We start from the raw sequence: 18,930 nt of genomic DNA, 5'->3' as shown, positions 1-18,930 counted from the left end.
ACATGCTCCACTATGTCCATAGCAGCCTTATTTATAATAGCCAGAAGTTGGAAAGAACCCAGATGCTCCTCAACAGAGGAATGGATACAGAAAATGTGGTACATTTACACAATGGTTATATGCCCAGGAGAGGTATTGCTGGATCCTCCGGTATTACTATGTCCAATTTTTTGAGGAACCACAAGACTGATTTCCAGAGAGGTTGTACAAGCTTGCAATCCCACCAACAATGGAGGAGTGTTTCTTTTTCTCCATATCCTTGCAAAGCAGAAGCTTTGCAATTTTATGAGGTCCCATTTGCTGATTCTCAATCTTACAGCACAAGCCATTGCTGTTCTTTTCAGGGATTTTTCCCCTGTGCCCATATCTTCGAGGCCTTTCCCCACTTTCTCCTCTATAAGTTTCAGTGTCTCTGGTTTTATGTGGAGATCCTTTATCCACTTAGATTTGACCTTAGTACAAGGAGATAGGAATGGATCAATTCGCATTCTTCTACATGATAAAAACCAGTTGTGCCAGCACCATTTGTTGAAAATGCTGTCTTTTGTCCACAGGATGGTTTTAGCTCCCTTGTCAAAGATCAAGTGACCATAGGTGTGTGACTTCATTTCTGGGTCTTCAATTCTATTCCATTCGTTTACTTGTCTGTGGCTATACCAGTACCATGCAGCTTTTATCACAATTGCTCTGTAGTACAGCTTTAGGTCAGGCATGGTGATTCCACCAGAAGTTCTTTTTTCCTTGAGAACAGTTTTTGCTATCCTAAGTTTTTTGTAATTCCAGATGAAGATTTGGAGATTACCCTTTCCAATTCTTTGAAGTATTGAGTTGGAATTTTGATGGGGATTGCACTGAATCTGTAGATTGCTTTTGGTAAGATAGCCATTTTTACTATATTGATCCTGCCAATCCATGAGCATGGGAGATCTTCCCATCTTCTGAGATCTTCTTTAATTTCTTTCTTTAGAGACTTGAAGTTCTTATCATACAGATCTTTCACTTCCTTAGAATCATGCCAAGGTATTTTATATTATTTGTGACTATTGAGAAGTGTGTTGTTTCCCTAATTTCTTTCTCAGCCTGTTTATCCTTTGTGTAGAGAAAGGCCATTGACTTGTTTGAGTTAATTTTATATGCAGCTACTTCACTGAAGCTGTTTATCAGGTTTAGGAATTTTTAGGTGGAATTTTTAGGGTCACTTATATATACTATCATATCATCTGCCAAAAGTGATATTTTGACTTCTTCCTTTCCAATTTGTATCCCCTTGATCTCCTTTTGTTGTCAAATTGCTCTGGCTAGGACTTCAAGTACAATGTTGAATAGGTAGGGAGAAAGTGGGCAGCCTTTCTAGTCCCTGATTTTAGTGGGATTGCTTCCAGCTTCTCACCATTTACTTTGATGTTGGCTACTGGTTTGCTGTAGATTGCTTTTATCATGTTTAGGTATGGGCCTTGAATTCCTGATCTTTCCAAGACTTTTATCATGAATGGGTTTTGGATTTTGTCAAGTGCTTTCTCAGCATCTAACGAGATGATCATGTGGTTTTTGTCTTTGATTTTGTTTATATAATGGATTATGTTGATGGATTTCCATATATTAAACCATCCCTGCATTCCTGGAATGAAGCCTACTTGGTCAGGATGGATAATTGTTTTGATGTGTTCTTGGATTCGGTTAGCTAGAATTTTATTGAGTATTTTTGCATCGATATTCATAAGGGAAATTGGTCTGAAGTTCTCTATCATTGTTGGGTCTTTCTGTGGTTTAGGTATCAGAGTAATTGTGGCTTCATAGAATGAGTTGGGTAGAGTACCTTCTGCTTCTATTTTGTGGAATAGTTTGTGAAGAACTGGAATTAGATCTTTTTTGAAGGTCTGATAGAACTCTGTACTAAACCCCTCTCGTCTTGGGCATTTTTGGTTGGGAGACTATTAATGACTGCTTCTATATCTTTAGGGGAATGGAACTGTTTAGATCATTATTCTGATCCTCATTTAACTTTGATACCTGGTAACTGTTTAGAAAATTGTCCATTTCATCCAGGTTTTCCAGTTGTGTTGAGTATAGCCTTTTGTAGTAGGGTCTGATGATGTTTTGGATTTCCTCAGGTTCTGTTGTTATGTCTCCTTTTTCATTTCTGACTTTCTTAATTGGGATACTGTCCCTGTTCCCTCTAGTTAGTCTGGCTAAGGGTTTATCCATCTTGTTGATTTTCTCAAAGAACCAGTTCTTGGTTTGATTGATTTTTTTTTTTTTGTATAGTTCTTTTTCTTTACACTAGGTTGATTTCAGCCCTGAGTTTGATTATTTCCTGCCGTGTCGTCCTCTTGAGTGAATTTGCTTCCTTTTGTTCTAGAGCTTTAAGGTGTGCTGTCAAGCTGCTAGTGTATGCTCTCTCCAGTTTCTTTTTGGAGGCATTCAGAGCTATGAGTTTTCCTCTCAGGACTGCTTTCATTGTGTCCCAGATGTTTGGTATGTTGTGGCTTCAGTTTAATTAAACTCTAACAAGTCTTTATTTTCTTTATTTCTTCCTTGACCAAGTTATTATTGAATAGAGTGTTGTTCAGCTTCAACGTGTACGTGGGATTTCTATTATTTATGTTATTAAAGATCAGCCTTAGTTTGTGGTGATCTGATAGGATGCATGGGATTATTTCAATATTTTTTTTATCTTTTGAGGCCTGTTTTGTGACCAATTACATGGTCAGTTTTGAAGAAGGTACCATGAGGTGCTGGGAAGAAGGCATATAGTTTGGTTTTATGATAAAATGTTCTGTAGATATCTGTTAAATCCATTTGTTTCATAACTTCTGTTAGTTTCCCCGTGTCTCTGTTTAGTTTCTGTTTCCAATATCTGTCCATTGATGAAAGTGGGGTGCTGAAGTTTCCCACAATTATTGTGTGTGTTGCCATGTGTGCTTTGAGCTTTACTAAGCTTTCTTTAATGAATATGGATGCCCTTGTACTTGCAGCATAGATGTGCTGAATTGAGAATACAACTTCATAAACTTTACATTTGATGAGTATGATGTGTCCCTCCTTATATATTTTTATAACTTTAGGTTGAAAGTCAAATTTAGTCAATATTAGAATGGCTGCTCCAACCTTTTTCTGGTGACCATTTGCTTGGAAAATTATTTTCCAGCCTTTTATTCTGAGGAAATATCTGTCTTTGTCCCTAAGGGGGGTTTCTTGTATGGAACGACATGTTGGGTCCTTTTTACATAGCCACTCTGTTAGTCTTTGTCTTTTTATTGGGGAATTGAGTCCATTGAATTTAAGAGATATTAAGGAAAAGTAATTGTTGCTTCCTGTTGTTTTTGTTGTTTAGAGTTGGAATTCTGTTCATGTGACTATCATATTTTAGGTTTTTTGAAAGATTAATTTTTTGCTTTTTCTAGGGCATAGTTTCCCTGCTTGTGTTGAAGTTTTTCAGATATTATCCTTTGAAGGGCTGGATTCTTGGAAAGATATTGTGTAAATTAGGTTTTCTCAGGGAATACTTTGGTTTCTCCATCTATGGTAATTGAGAGTTTTGCTGGGTATAGTAGCTTGGGCTGGCATTTGTGTTCTCTTAGTATCTGTATAACATCTGTCCAGGATCTTCTGACTTTCATAGTCTCTTGTGAGAAATCTCATGTAATTCTAATAGGTCTGCCTTTATATATTACTTGACCTTTTTCCCTTACTGATTTTAATATTCTATCTTTGTTTAGTGCATTTGGTGTTTTTATTATCTTCTGGTCGGCACCAGCACCAGGTCACCTTGGGCTTGGAGTTGGCGGACACCCCCAAGGTCCCCTAGAGGACTCTCCACGCAATCTTTGGACCACCAGTGAGTGGAACACAATTTCTGTTCCAATCCAATCGTGCTGGACCTGAGATAGCATTAGGGAAGCAGAAAAGCTGGCCTGACAAGGGTCACAAATCCCTTCCGGTTGGCACTAGTACCGGGTCACCTGGGCGCGGAGTCAGCGGACACCCCTAAGGTCCCTAGAGGGCAGCTTCTGAGGCAGACCCCATTTCAGGCTCCAGACATCCGGGCACCTTCCCTGCCAGAGGAGAAGTGTCCACCCCACCCAGGAAGGCTTTGCCATAGCACCTGGCAGTGCCATCATGGTTCCTGGATCCCTCTGAGACTAGTATGCGCAGGTGAGAGTGTGGACTACAGAAGCTAACAGCTTCTGGGACAGTCCCTGTTTTGGGCCTTCATCTTCTGCCAGGAGGCAGGTCCGGAGGCCAAATATCTGTGCACCTTCCCTATAAGAGGAGAGCTTGCCTGCAGAGAATGCTCTGACCACTGAAACTCAGAGGAGAGATCTAGTCTCCCAGACTGCTGATAGAGGCTAACAGAATCATGAGAGGAACAAGCTCTAACCAGAAACAACTATAACAACTAACTCCAGAGATTACCAGATGGCAAAAGGCAAATGCAAGAATCGTACTAACAGAAACCAAGACCACTCACCATCATCAGAATTCAGCACTCCCACCTCGCCCAGTCCTGGGCACCCCAACACACCCGAAAAGCTAGACCCAGACTTAAAAGCATATCTCATTATGATGGTAGAGGACATCAAGAAGGACTTTTTTAACTCACTTAAAGAAATACAGGAAAACCCTGCTAAAGAGTTACAAGTCCTTAAAGAAAAACAGGAAAATACAACCAAACAGGTAGAAGTCCTTAAAGAAAAACAGGAAAACACATCCAAACAGGTAATGGAAATGAACAAAACCATACTAGACCTAAAAAGGGAAGTAGACACAATAAAGAAAACCCAAAGTGAGGCAACGCTGGAGATAGAAAACCTAGGAAAGAAATCTGGATCCATAGATGTGAGCATCAGCAACAGAATACAAGAGATGGAAGAGAGAATCTCAGGTGCAGAAGATTCCATAGAGAACATCGGCACAACAATCAAAGAAAATGCAAAATGCAAAAGATCCTAATTCATATCATCCAGGAAATCCAGGACACAATGAGAAGACCAAACCTACGGATAATAGGAGTAGATGAGAATGAAGATTTTCAACTTAAAGGGCCAGCAAATATCTTCAACAAAATTATAGAAGGAAACTTCCCAAACTTAAAGAAAGAGATGCCCATGAACATATAAGAAGCCTACAGAACTCCAAATGACTGGACCAGAAAAGAAATTCCTCCCAACACATAATAATCAGAACAACAAATGAACTAGGTAAAGATAGAATATTAAAAGCAGTAAGGGAAAAAGTCAAGTAACATATAAAGGCAGGCCTATTTGAATTACTCCAGACTTCTCACCAGAGACTATGAAAGCTAATAAAAATTGGAAAAATAAAAGTTTAGAGCAGTTTAGGTTCCCAGGAACAGGCAGAAATGATACACAGCCCCATACTCCCGCATCTGCATGGTATCCCAGTTCTTTAGTCTTTGAAGTATAAAAGCATCTTTAAGTTTCATAATCTAAATTCCTTGAGTTGGAAAAGCTACTTTCTTTTCTATCTGCCAAGTGAGAAAAATAAATTGCAGACTCCAAATCCTCATTTCAAAAAAAAGAAAGAGAGAGAGAGAGAGAGAGAAAGAGAGAGAGAGAGAGAGAGAGAGAGAGAGAGAGAGAGAGAGAGAGAGAGAGAGAGAGAAAGGAAGGAAGGAAGGAAGGAAGGAAGGAAGGAAGGAAGGAAGGAAGGAAGGAAGGAAGGAAGAATTCAGAAAATGTGGTATATTTACGCAATGGAGTACTATGCAGTTGTTAAAAATAATGACTTCATGAAATTCACAGGCAAATGGATGGAACTACAAAATATCATCCTGACTGAGGTAACCCAGACACAAAAGAACATATATAGTATGTACTCACTGATAAGTGGATATTAGCCCAAAAGCTCACAATGCCCATGATACAATTCACAGAATATATGGTGCTTAGCAGGAAGGATGATAATGATACAACCCACGGACCATATGGAGCTTAGGAGGAAGGAAGACCAGGGTGTGGATGCTTGAGTCCTGCATTGAAGGTGGAATAGGATGATTGCAGAAGATAGAGGTGGGGGGACCTGGGAGAGAGAAATGAGGGGAGGAAATAAGAGTGGACAGTATCAGGTACTAGAGGTGATGGGAGAGAGGTACAGAGGGTCAGGAAATTGAGCAAAAATATGTAGCAGTGTGGGATGAGGAACTGGGGATAGCCACTGGTGGGTCCCAGATGCCAAGGAAGTGAGAGGCTCCTGGGACCCAACAGGAATGACTTTAGCTGAAATGTGCAGCAAAGGGAAGGCAGAACCTGTAGAGACCACATCCAGTAAATAGGCATGAACCTTGGTAGAGGGATGGGGCCACCCACCCATCTTAAAGTTTTTAACCCAGAAGTGATCCTGTCCAAAGGTAAGACAGGGACAAAAATGGAGCAGAGACTGAAGGAAGAGCTGTCCGGGGACCATCCCACCTGGGAATCCATCCTGTCTGCAGATACCAAACCCCCAACACTGCTGCTGTTGCCAAGAGGTGCTTGTTGACAGGAACCTGATGTGGCTGTTCCTTCGGAGGTTCTGCCAGCAATTGACCAATGCAGATGTGGATACTTGGAGCCAACCATCAGACTGAGTATGGGAACCCCAATGGAGGTGTTAGGGGAAGGACTGAAGAAACTAAATGGGTTTGCAACCCCATAGGAAGAACAACAATATTAACCAGACTCACCAGAGCTCCCAGCTAAACCACCAACCAAAGAATATACATGGAGAGACCTATGGCTTCAGATGCATATGTAGCGGAGGATGGCCTTGGCTTTCATCAATGTGAGGGAGACCCTTGGTTCTGTGGAGGTTTGATACCCCAGTGTAACAGGATGCTGGAGTGGTGGGGCAGGAGAGGGTGGATGGGTGGCGGAGCATCCTCATTCATAGAGTCAAAGGAAGGGGAAGAGGGTGGATGTGGGATGAGGGATTTGTGAAGGAGTAACCAGGAAGTGGGAGATCATTTGAGATGTAAAAAAATGGAATGGTTAATTAAAAAATTAAAAATAATAAAAAAAAAAAACAGTATAGACTGGTCCAATTAATAGCCCCTTTTATTTAGGTCTACTCTATTTTGACCTCTCTCATAAATGATTTGTAATACCATGACAATCATAGAACTTATAACTACCTTCATTTTGATAATTTAAAACAATTACTATGTTTATTGGGAAAGGGTTTCTGTATAGCCAGGGGTTAATTTGGATTTGCTCTGTAGATTAGGCTGGCCTCAAACTCACAAGGAACCTACTGTCCATGTGTTTGTCTCCCAAGTATCAAGGCCTGGATTTATTTATTCATTATCTATGTACCCTTGAAAGCATTTATACCAATTCCCATTTCAATTTCCCTTCTTTGCAGATTATCTTTGATAATTTAAAACAGTTATTATTTATTAAGACAAGGTTTCTTTGTGTAGGCCAGGCAGACATGGATTCGTTTGGCCTCAAACTCACAGGGAACCTATCTGTCTCTGTCTCTGACTCCCAAGAATTGAAATCAAATGCATGAATGTATTTATTTAGTACTTATGTACCCCTTTTTCTTAATATCCTTCTCTATATTGAACTTCATTTACATATCCCTCAGCTTAAAATACCAATATAATAAAATTTAAGATAGCAAAACATGAGAAACACACTGGTGGGTGAATTAATAATGGGATAATCACCATTGCCAGGTGTGGTGTTACACACTCATAATTCCAACACTCAAGGGTCAAAGACAAGGAGATCATCATAAGCTCAAGGCCATCCAGGAATCTTATCAGTAATGGAAGAGTGTATTGCTAAGGTTTCTAAGGTTTGTTCATGTTATGGGGTGCATCCATACTCTTCCCCTTTTCTGGCTATATAATAGTCCACAGTGTTAACACACCACACTTAGTTTACCCATTCATCTAGTTGTAGGTATTTCAGTTTCCTTATTTTTGTCTATTATAAATCACACTGATCACAGTAAGGTGTTAGGGTATGGGAACTAAAAGGGGGCAAGGGGGGATATAGCCCACATCCAGCTAGAGTTCCCTCCTATGCTCTGGGCAGGCAGATGCGGGAGGGCTGCCAGATGCTTTCCACTCAACTCCGGGTGGGCATCTAAGCCACTGACCCCACTCAACAGTGGGTGGACAAGGGGCAGCCCCCAACTGAGGACCCCAAGGTGACTCCCTGTAGCTCCGGGGTTATGGGAGAGAGGGCTGAGGGAGAGAGTTTCCCACACAGGCGAGAGTCTGTGCAGCAGGCCTTGATGAACAGAGACAGTCTTTGGTTTTAGAGCTTTATTGTAGAAAGGCAGGGGGAAAGATAAAAGGTGAAAAGGGAGAGAAAGACCAGCCATAGCCAAGAGGAGAGAAGTGGGAAAAGAGAGAGAGGGAGAGAGAGAAGAAAGGCTAGAGAGTAAGAGGGAGAGAGAGGAAGAGAGGAGGAGAGAGAATAGTAAGGGGAGTAAGAGTAAGAGAGCAGGAGAGTGAGGAGGAGCCAAACAGCCCCTCTTATGGTGTGCTGTATCTTTACTGCTGCTAGGTAACTGGGAAGGAGTCTAGCCTGAAGGTCAGAAGCTTGGGACATTTCTTACTCAACTACTAACTATTCTTCTCTTATGGGGGCTGGGGGACGGTAACTTCAACAAGAGCCAGGGTTCCAGGAGACATGAGGGAACACCTACTGTGCCATGTAGGTGAATTATCACCACCAGGTCCTGGGGTTCAACATCTAGCCTCAACTGGAAACCAGGCTGTGTATAGCCTAATGCCTTACATTAGGGGCTACAGCACTTAGTATTTACAGTTCCACCAATAACACAACAAATTTCTCTTCAATTCCTGCATACTCTCACATGTTCCCAGCACTTATACATGCTAGACGAGTGCTTTACCACTGAGTTATATCCTCAGCCTGCAGCACTTGCTTTTTCATTTTCAGAATAGATCTTACTGTCCTGCCTCAAATCCATATATGCTTTTCTCTATCTACCAAGTGCTGGGATTTCAGGGTTGTGCCAACACAACTGACTTATGTTTTTTATTTACCATCTTAATGATATTCAATAGTATCTCACTGTGCTTTGGTTTGTATTTTGTGAGGGCTGATCGTGTTGGACATCTTCAAATGTGCCAGTGGAACATTTGTATGTCTTCTTTGAGGAAATGTCTTTTGAGATCCATTTCCCTCTGTGTTACTGAATTGTCCTTTTAGTGTTGAGTTATAAAAGATCTTTAGATGTTCTGAGTACAAGGTTATTATATATAATATAATATAATATATACAATAAATGGAAATATTTTAAAGAGCAGTAAAAACATTTTGAGTTCTTCTGAACACTCATGAATTCAACAAAGCTGTTTCCTGCAAAAATCCTATAGAAGATGGGGCATCATTTCATTATCCATAGGGAGGAAATCATTAGGCTCCAACCCTCAGTGAGGGACTATGGGCTGTTAATGTGAGAAGGAGGAGGAGGAGCATAAATTTTTTAAAACGGAGAAAGATCAGATAAGCTATCATTCAATTGCTTAAAATTTATGACTTTTGTTTAGTATATTATAATAGGAAATTATTCAAATACTATACGGTTTAATAAATAATTATCTTTTAAAAATATTTTTCTTTAAATTTTCCAATGTTTTTATTCTTCTTGATTATATAACAGTAGATCACAGGGGAGAAGCTTCAAAGGGCTGAGGATCAACTGAAGCAGAATCTAGACAGAGAAGCAAGAATTATACTTGATCTCAAAGGCTTTAGGATTAACTTAGCAGACGTTGGTAAGAAATACTGAATCACCAGTGTTTTAAAATAAACTTATGTATGTACCATTACTATACAAAATGAGAGCTGTAATGTGCCCATGGTTGCATTCAGGCTTTGATATTATCGTAGCTAAGTATCAGACAGTTTTCCATTTGTATCTATTGAACAATCATGTACTGTCACTAGGATCAAGCAGTAGAGTCAAGACAACAGGATCTCTACTCTTCTGCAACTATATGATATAATCTTCCCAAATCAGATGGGCAGGCAACATCCATTCAGGTTACAGATCCTATGCAGGTATAACACAGGGAACTACCAGAACACACAAAAGGAACTTAAAAATCTGTCTTGGGACAGTACTATAGGCTCTATGGTAGAAGTGAACAGAGATGACAAGAGCAACCCAGGAAAGATGGAAGCAGTACCTGCAAACAGCTAGAGGTGAGAAAGCACACGAGGGGTGAGAAGCTACAGAGAAACAAGAGAAGGAGGCAGGTGGCAAGGTATGAGAATGAATAACTGGACAGCTACCTAATTGATAAGGATCTATTAGTGCAGGCTAAGGAAATGACACTTCCCCTAAGGGAAAAGTAAAACAGGGAAAAAGCAGTGGCATGGGCTTAAATGTCACATGCTGGGGACAGCTTGCACAGTGACTCCTTGTCTAAGTGTTGCTGGATGGGTCTGGTTTTTCTAGCAGTATCCTGCAAAGGTGAGGGTGACAGAAGTGAGTAAAGTACTGGAGATACAGAGACTCTGAGAAAAACAACAAATAAATGTGTTTCTCATTAGAGATATTCACATCTTTTGTTTGATCTACTTAAGAAACAAGTTAACACCACTACCACCACCCTCATCCCTACACCTTGCCACTTGCAGCAGTTGGGATAGCTGGCCCTCTCCCTTGATGGCTGCAGCACCAAGTTCAGTAGTGCTGGGCCTGGTCCAGAAGGTGCAGGTGAGCCAGCTCTGAAGACAAGATAGAGGGAGAGCTGGCCCTGCCACTAGTCTGCCGTTAAATGGTATGGGTATAGTGATGATGCCCTTCCCCTCCCCCCTCACCACCTGTGGCAGTCAGAAGAGCTGGCCAGGAGGCATGAGAGCAGGAGAGCTGGTCCTGCACCCCCCTCACTGGCTGTAGCACTCTGGAGAGCTAGCTCTGCACCTCAACTAGGCAACATGGTGGAGCTGACCCTGATAGTTAAGGCATGGGTGATCCAGGCCTCAGGGTATGAAAGCAGGAGAACTGTCCCAGCCCCTCACAGGCTGTGTAGCACTTGAGAAAGTAGGGCCCACACCTTGATTAGGCAGCATAGTAGAAGCTGCCTCTGGAGGCATGGTAGTGGGTGAGCCAGCCCCAAGAACATGAGAGCTGACCATGCCTCCTGCTGAGGGCCGTATTGGGTGGCCTAGCTGGAGCAACACTGGAGAGCTTGCACTGGTGGTTCCAGGAAGGGAAAGCAACTGTTCTGACCAGCCCAGCTACTGCCACTGAGATCCATATCCAGGTCTCTGAGTTGGTCCACCCCCAAATCTGTATCATCTATGAAGGGTTGGGATGTGTGAAAGGGCCAGTCTTGCTGATGCAAAGTTGTAAGGATCTCCATGATGCAGGACAACAACAGGATAATCAGGAGTAGTCCAAATTAGGATCCAATATTGATGCTGTAACAGAAAGCCAGAGATCTCAAAGCAGACCAATGACTCATCGCAACAAACATTTGCAAGTGAAGATGTGTGGAGACAGAAATATAATGTGGGACACACTGTGACATACTAGAGATCCCACGATGAGATATTTTCTATGATTTGGTTTTTGTTGTTGTTTGTGCACTTTTTATTTGTGCAGGGAGATTGCAAGGGTAAATGGCAGATATGATGGGATGAGGAGATGAATGGGATGAGTGGGACTGATGTGCATGATGTGAAAAAAAGTCAATAAAAAGTTAAAAAAAGAAAGGAAGGGAGGGAGGGACGGAGGGAGGGAGGGAGGGAGGAAGGAAGGAAGGAAGGAAGGAAGGAAGAAAGGAAGGAAGGAAGGAAGGAAGGAGAAGTTAATGTAAAAGTTTCCAACCAGAAGAAAGAGGTTTTTTTAGAGATCAATTACTTAACCTAAAATTAACTCTTACATTAGGAAGCATGCATACCTTCTGCTTCTCCATGCATGTGCTTTACCAATCCTGTCTGCCTCTGAAATAAGTCAAATGTTATTTATAGAATGTTTAAAAGTTATTGTTATGAACATGATAAATATTGGGAAGACATGCTTTTAAGTAAGATTTTAGAAACTAGACTTAATGAGGATTGGTTTAAGAAAACAAAATCATAAAATAAAATTTCTATTTAATTTTAAGTTAGATCATATCTTTCCTATTGAGATCTGAACAAGAATAAAATCAACATATATTCACTAGCTATACGTCATTTTACAGAATGTTTTATTGATATAAAGATTGAATAAATAAATATACTGAATGCACTATTTTATTAGTTCTAGTAAATTTCTATACAAGATATGTGTAGTACTCATAAATAAATGCAGATTTTTATAGAAGGCAAAAATTGTAAATCTTTTTATAAGGCTTGCTAAATATATTCATCTAATTAATTACAACATAGATAAAAGTACTACAGACTATATTGGAAATGTCATTTCCTTCCAGTTTGAACCTGTGCCTGAAGCAGACCCAGGGCAAGGGCTCTGCACCCACTCCTACAACACCCGTAAGAAGCCTGACTCCCAGGTGCTCTAACATGCCCAGGATCACATGATCACAGGGTCACAGGTGCTCTGGCACACCCAGGATCACTGGAGTTCTGACACACTCAGGATCACAGTTGAGGCCCCAACATATTTCCCAAAACCCAGCATAACTGGAACCCCCACAGGAACCAGGTAACACAACCCCCAGCTTCCAGACAGAGGTAAGAGTTCTGTTCAGCTTGCACTTGTGCTCAAACCAGACCCGGGACTCTGGCTCCCCACACACTCCCACAACACCCAGAGAAATTTGACTACCAGTAAAAGGATTAAAAAATACAGCCCCAACTCCAGCCTCCTAAGAAGCCCTAAATAACACAAATTCCAGACCCTGCTCCCTGCCAGAGTGTAGGTAAAAGGTCACACTTCTTGCTGCTCCAGAGCCTGCTTCCTGTGAATACATGATCCTAGACTAGTAAGATAACAGGAAATGAGTTGACTAACCGCTTATCTAGCTTCTGTAAACTGCTTGTACCATAGAAGGAAAGATTACACACCCAAACTGTGATTTGCCACCCCTGCCCAGGAACCCACGCAAATGCAGACTTCTGAGGCTATAGGAAACTGATTGGCCCCCGAAGCATGGGCTTGATGATTTGAAATAATTGGCCTAGAAACTTTGGTGTGGTGCAATTTGATTGGTCCACACTGCTCAGGCTCTTGACACTATGAAATGATTGGTTTCTGTAGTGTGGACTTTGTTGTAACCCCATTAAAGTTGTCCCAGTTCCACACTCTTGGTCTGAGGACCTCTACCCCTGCGTGGTATATGACTGTGGGCCCCAGAGCACACCTGGAATAAAATGTTCTCTTGCAGTTTGCATCAAGGTCATTTCTTGTGAGTGATTTGAGGTGTCGCCTCTCCTGAGTCAGAACATAGGGGAGTCCTCACTTTGTGGGTCTTTCACCAGGAGCTCTGACACATGCAGGATCTCAGGATCACAGGATCCTAGAATCACAGGACCACAGAGACAGGTAGACTCCGAGGAGCTCTGATACAACCAGAATCACAGGAGAGACAGTCTCCAGTCAGAGACAGCAAGGGCAGGTAGCAGTAGAGACAACTAGATGGCAAAAAGCAAGCACAAGAATATAGGCAACAGAAACCAAGGCTACATGGCATCATCAGAACCCAGTTATCCTACTACATCAAGTCCTGGATACACCAACACACTGGAAAAGCAAGATTCAAATTTAAAATCACATCTCATGATGGTAATAGAGGACTTTAAGAAGGACATAAATAACTCCCTTAAAGAAATAGAGGAAAGCACAGATAAACAGGTAGAAAAGACCTTAAAAAGGAAACACAAAAATCCCTTAAAGAATTACAGAAAAACACAACCAAACAGGTGACAGAATTCAAAAAAACTATCCAGGATCTAAAATTGGAAATAGAAACAATAAAGAAATCACAAATGGAGACAACCCTGGAAATAGAAAACCTAGGAAAGAGATCAGGAGTCATAGATGCAAGCATCACCAACAGAATACAAGAGAATCTCAGAGGCAGAAGATAACAGAAAATATTGACACAACAGTCAAAGAAAATGCAAAAATGCAAAAAAGCTCCTAACCCAAAACATACAGGAAATTCAGGACACAATGATAAGGCCAAGCCTAAGGATAATAGGAATAGAAGAAAGTAAAGATTCACAATTCAAAGGGCCAGTAAATATCTTCAACAAAATTATACAAGAAAACTTCCCTAACCTGAAGAAAGAGATGCCATGCAAGAACATGCAAGAAGCCTACAGAGCTACTAGTTCGCTGTGGCTGTGCAGGCTTTAATGGTTCTCTGTGTCCTGCTCTGAGATCTGCTGTTGGGTGCATTGAGGGGACCTCAGGAAGCTCTGAGATTTAGACATGGATGCAGTGACTTTTGATGATGTGCATGTGAACTTCACTAAAGAAGAGTGGAATTTGCTGGATCTTTCCCAGATGAATCTCTACAAAGACGTGATGTTGGAGACCTACTGGAACCTTAATTCTATAGGCTACAAATGGGAAGACCATCATATTGAAGAACCATGTCAAAGTTCTGGAGGGCATGTAAGAAGTCATAGGTGGAAGAAACTCTATGAATGTCATCAATGTGGTAAAGCCTTTGCAAGACCCAGTCATCTCCAATGTCATAAAAGAACCCATACTGGAGAGAAACCTTATGAATGTAATCAATGTGGTAAAGCGTTTTCTTGTCACAGTAGTCTCAGATATCATAAAAGAACCCATACTGGAGAGAAACCTTATGAATGTAGTCAATGTGGTAAAGCCTTTTCCCGTCCCAATAGTCTCACATATCATAAAAGAACCCATACTGGAAAGAAACCTTATGAATGTAATCAATGTGGTAAAGCCTTTGCAAGACCCAGTCATCTCCACCGTCATAAAAGAACCCATACTGGAGAGAAACCTTATGAATGTAATCAATGTGGGAAAGCCTTTTCCTGTCACAATAGTCTCAGATATCATAAAAGAACCCATACTGGAGAGAAACCTTATGAATGTAATCAATGTGGTCAGGCCTTTTCCTGTCACAGTAGTCTCAGATATCATAAAAGAACCCATACTGGAGAGAAACCTTATGAATGTAATCATTGTGGTAAAGCCTTTGCAAGACCTGCTTGTCTCCAATGTCATAAAAGAACCCATACTGGAGAGAAACCTTATGAATGTAATCAATGTGGGAAAGCCTTTGCTACATTCAATCATCTCCATTGTCATAAAAGAACTCATACTGGAGAATAATCTGAGGATAATTATCAATGTGGAAAGACTCTTTACAAGGGAGAAGTCTCCAAGGACATTAAAAAATAAACATAGTGGAGAGAAATCTTAATGTAATCAATGTGGTAAAAGCCTTTTCACAAAGTAATTATCTCAACAAGATCAAAGAACCAACCCATTTTGGAGAGTAACCTTATGAATGTAAGCTAGGTTGTAATGAAGTCTTTGCATGTTCCACTAGTCTCCAAAAAATAAAAGATACCATACTGGAAAGAAACCTCATGAATATAATCAATGTGGTAAAGACTTCAGAACTTTGTAATCTCCATTATTTTAAAAGTACACATACAGGAGAGAAACCTTATGAATGTAATCAGTGTTGTAAAGCATTTCAAGTCTCAGTCATCTGCAATGACATAAAAGATCACATACAAGAGAGAAACCTCATGAAATTTATCAATGCAGTAAAGCCTTTGCATGTCATAATTCTTCCCAGGCACACAAAATAAAGCACACTGGGGAGAACCCTGATTATTGTAATCACTGTGGTAAAAACCTTGGCAATTTACTGTCATCTGCAACTACTTAAAAGAACACATTAAAAAAAATTAGCTCCTTCCATTTTTCCAGAGTACTAATCCCGTGTGTGACACAGTCATCACCCCATACATAAAAGAACACATACAGTAGAAAACCTGCATGAATATAATGAATTAGATAAACCCTTTTGAGGCCACAGTCATCTCCAAACACACGAAAAAAAAATGTGCAGGAGAGAAACCTTATGAATGTAATTGATGTGATAAAACCTTTGCATATCACAGTCCTCTCCAAGTACATTAATGAGCACATAGTTGAGAGAAGCCCTGTGGTTGTAATGAATGTGTTAAAGCCTTCGCATGTCATTGTACACTCTAAACACTTAAAGGAACACATGTTTTAGAGAAACCTTATAAATGCAATGAATGTGGAAAAGACTATGATTATCACTATAGTCCCCAAAGACATAAAATAACACATAATGGATGGAAATCTTGTGTGTAGGCTCTCCCAGCCTGAAGCAGGCTGATCCAGACTTTGACCTTGATGCCACTGAGAATTAGACCACCTGGGGTGGAACCTTCCCTAGATCACTGTTGTTCAGCCACTGCCACTGTTCTTCTTCAAGACTTTTCTACCTGCTGAGAGGCCCCTGAGATATTCCTGAGACTACACCCTGTCCTGCAGGTCATCACCTGCAGCTGGTTCCAGGCACCAAGAATGGTTTGGTGGGAATGGACCTCCCCCCACCCTTTATAAGCACATTTGCTCTTAAACATTTGAGCTTTGATCAGGAACCTTGACTTAGCTCCATTATTTCTCTTGACAGTCTAGTTCTCTCTCTTTTAGCTCCAGTCTACCTCCCAGGTATACCCCGTTTCTTGTGAGCCTCAGGTCGGCTCCTAACACTTGTGAATGTAGTCAAGTTGGAAAATCCTTTAAATGCCATAGTAGTCTCTGAATACATAAAGGAACGCATACTAGAGAGAAACCTTATCAATATAGCCAATTTGGTAAAGCCTTGCATATCCTAATCATATTTAAATCTATGAAAATATTTATAGTAGAGATAAACTGTGTTAATTTGAATATGCTTGGCCTTAAGCAGTGGCACTATTAGTAGGTATGTCTTGTAGGAATAAATGTTACTTTTTTGAAGGAAGTGAATTACTGGGGTGGTGTTGTTTGGAGTGTTGGCCAGTACAAAACAGACCCACCTACTGCTTTGCTGGAAGATAGTCTCTTCCTGCCTGCCTTCTCATGAAGATGCAGAATTCTCAGCTCCTTCTTTAGCATCATGGCTGCCTTCATGCTGCCATGCTTCCTGTTATAATGGTAATAAACTAAGTATTTGAAACTGTAAGCCCAGCCCAATTAAATATTTACCTTTAAAACAGTTGCCTTGGTCACAGTTTGTCTTCTGAGCAATTGAAATTCTTTCTAAGAGAGAAGTTAGTACCTCAGACTTAAGTATTGCTATGATAGGCCTGGCCATGTTTTTGTTTGGAGCAATGTGGAATTTTAGACTTTGGATTTGTACATGTATTAAGTGAAACTTAATGGGACATCCTAAGAGGAATGTGGAACACATAGGTACATCTAGATAGAAATTCTTTGGTTCAGGCATGGTGGTACATACTGTTAATCCCAGGAGATAAGAGTCAAATAGATATCTGGATCAAGTCATGCTAGTGCAGAATTTTAGGTGAAGAAAAGCTTAGATCCAGGCATGGTTTTACATGCTTTTTATCCCAGCATTCAATAAACAGGGATACACAGATCTCTGAATTCAAGGTAAATCTACTGACCAAGTTCCAGGACAGCCAAGCTTAGGCAGTGAAGTTGTTGAAAACTTGAAAGCTGGTGATTATGTAATAGAAAGGCCATGGTCCAGTCCCAGCAAATAGCTTTTTCCCTGTGGCTCTGGCTTTAGAGGCAAGTGTAGAAGGGACTACTGAGACAATTGATGTTGGTTAGCTGTAGATAAAAAATTAGGGGTGATGGAGAAGAAGCCAGCATCACTGAAGTTGAACCTTCTGGTAAGTGTTTTCTGGAAGGACAAAGATGCTGTGTTCCAGAGATACCCAAAGTTGTACCTTGTGATGCTTCTGGACTTGGTCATGTGTGAGAACTACCCAGGTGGTGTTAGTTTCAAAGGCATGAAGGTGTCATGTAGAGCAGCTAAGACATGGCACAATGAAGAGAGTATTTGGGAGGAAATCAGTGCACCCCTGTTACAGCAGGAAAACCCAGCATATTGAAGGTGTAAGTCCCATGGGATGAGCAGAAAGAACAGCAACATCAGGAGAGTGGAGTCAACCAGAACCTAGGGTGCTATAGAGAAAAGAGCTGGAGAAGTCACCCACTTTCTTTTGAGGAGTGCAAAAGATCATGTGTAGATCCCAGCCAGTGGAACATGAAGATGTAATATTGTAGTTACCTTGGAGTCCCCAAGATTTTGAGATGCTAGAGCTATGAGATACCTGGTCAGGAAAACTGCTTTCCTGAAGTAAGTCCAGCCAAAGAGAAAGAATTGTGCTGGAGTGAACTAAGCAGAAAGGTGTTGAAGAACTGAACAACAGTTGAAATCAGACATTGATATGCAGAATTTGGAGATTGGCCTTCTTTTGGTCCAGTATTTCCTCACAATGCTATTTAGGAATAACAAAGTAGCCGGGTAGTGGTGGTACATGCCTGTAATGCCAGCACTTGGGAGGCAAAGACAGGCAGATTTCTGAGTTCGAGGTCAGCCTGGTTTACAGAGTTAGTTCCAGGATAGCCAAGGTTACACAGAGAAACCAAGTCTTGAAAACCAAAAAAAAAAAAAAAAAAGAATGGCAAAGTACATCCTGTGAATTTGGAGGTATACAATGATATAATGTGCTATTTGTTTTTGAAAATATAGGGGATTACAGTCAAGTGATTGGATGAATCTCAGATGATGAACTTTGGACTTTATTAGTGGGACTGCTATAGATGATGAGTCCTTTTGAAGTTGAATCTCATGTATTTTGTATTATACTATGTTTAAGTGTGGTCACCATACACCCATGTGTTTGAACAATCATATGCGGGCCAGCAAGTGGGATTTGTTTTCTTGAATACGGTTGACTCAGGGAGTAGCATTGTCAGAAGGTGTGGCCTTGTTGT

The 18,930-nt window shown here is 40.8% G+C and overlaps 2 protein-coding genes across 3 annotated transcripts in view; one reads left to right on the top strand and one right to left on the bottom strand.

Moving 5' to 3' along the window:
• Positions 1-9,658: 9,658 nt before the first annotated feature.
• The window catches only part of LOC110309629 (uncharacterized), a 74,698-nt gene continuing 65,426 nt past the window's right edge, over positions 9,659-18,930 (bottom strand). The window contains exons 20-21 of the mRNA XM_085828387.1: positions 11,900-11,942; positions 9,659-9,699 (exon numbers count right to left, since the gene is read on the bottom strand). Coding sequence (XP_085684513.1) covers positions 11,924-11,942 — 19 coding nt within the window. The 3' untranslated portion in view covers positions 9,659-9,699; positions 11,900-11,923. The remainder of the gene's footprint in view (positions 9,700-11,899; positions 11,943-18,930) is intronic.
• Positions 14,380-18,711, top strand: LOC110287953 (zinc finger protein 431-like). 2 transcript variants are annotated; one of them, XM_085828910.1, is made up of 3 exons: positions 14,380-14,579; positions 14,655-14,695; positions 18,686-18,711. In XM_085828910.1, exons 1-3 carry the CDS (start codon positions 14,380-14,382, stop codon positions 18,709-18,711), a joined length of 267 nt encoding a protein of 88 aa, XP_085685036.1. The 2 variants fall into 2 exon arrangements, with proteins under 2 accessions (XP_085685036.1, XP_021010091.2); XM_021154432.2 differs by lacking the exon at positions 18,686-18,711 and having other exon boundaries at positions 14,380-15,261.

This window comes from Mus caroli, unplaced genomic scaffold (genome assembly GCF_978045245.1).
Source record: "Mus caroli unplaced genomic scaffold, Mus_caroli_1 scaffold_12, whole genome shotgun sequence".
Lineage (NCBI taxonomy): Eukaryota > Metazoa > Chordata > Mammalia > Rodentia > Muridae > Mus > Mus caroli.
The sequence above is the reverse complement of the archived record's forward strand: the minus strand, read 5'-3'. Positions and strand labels throughout refer to the sequence as shown.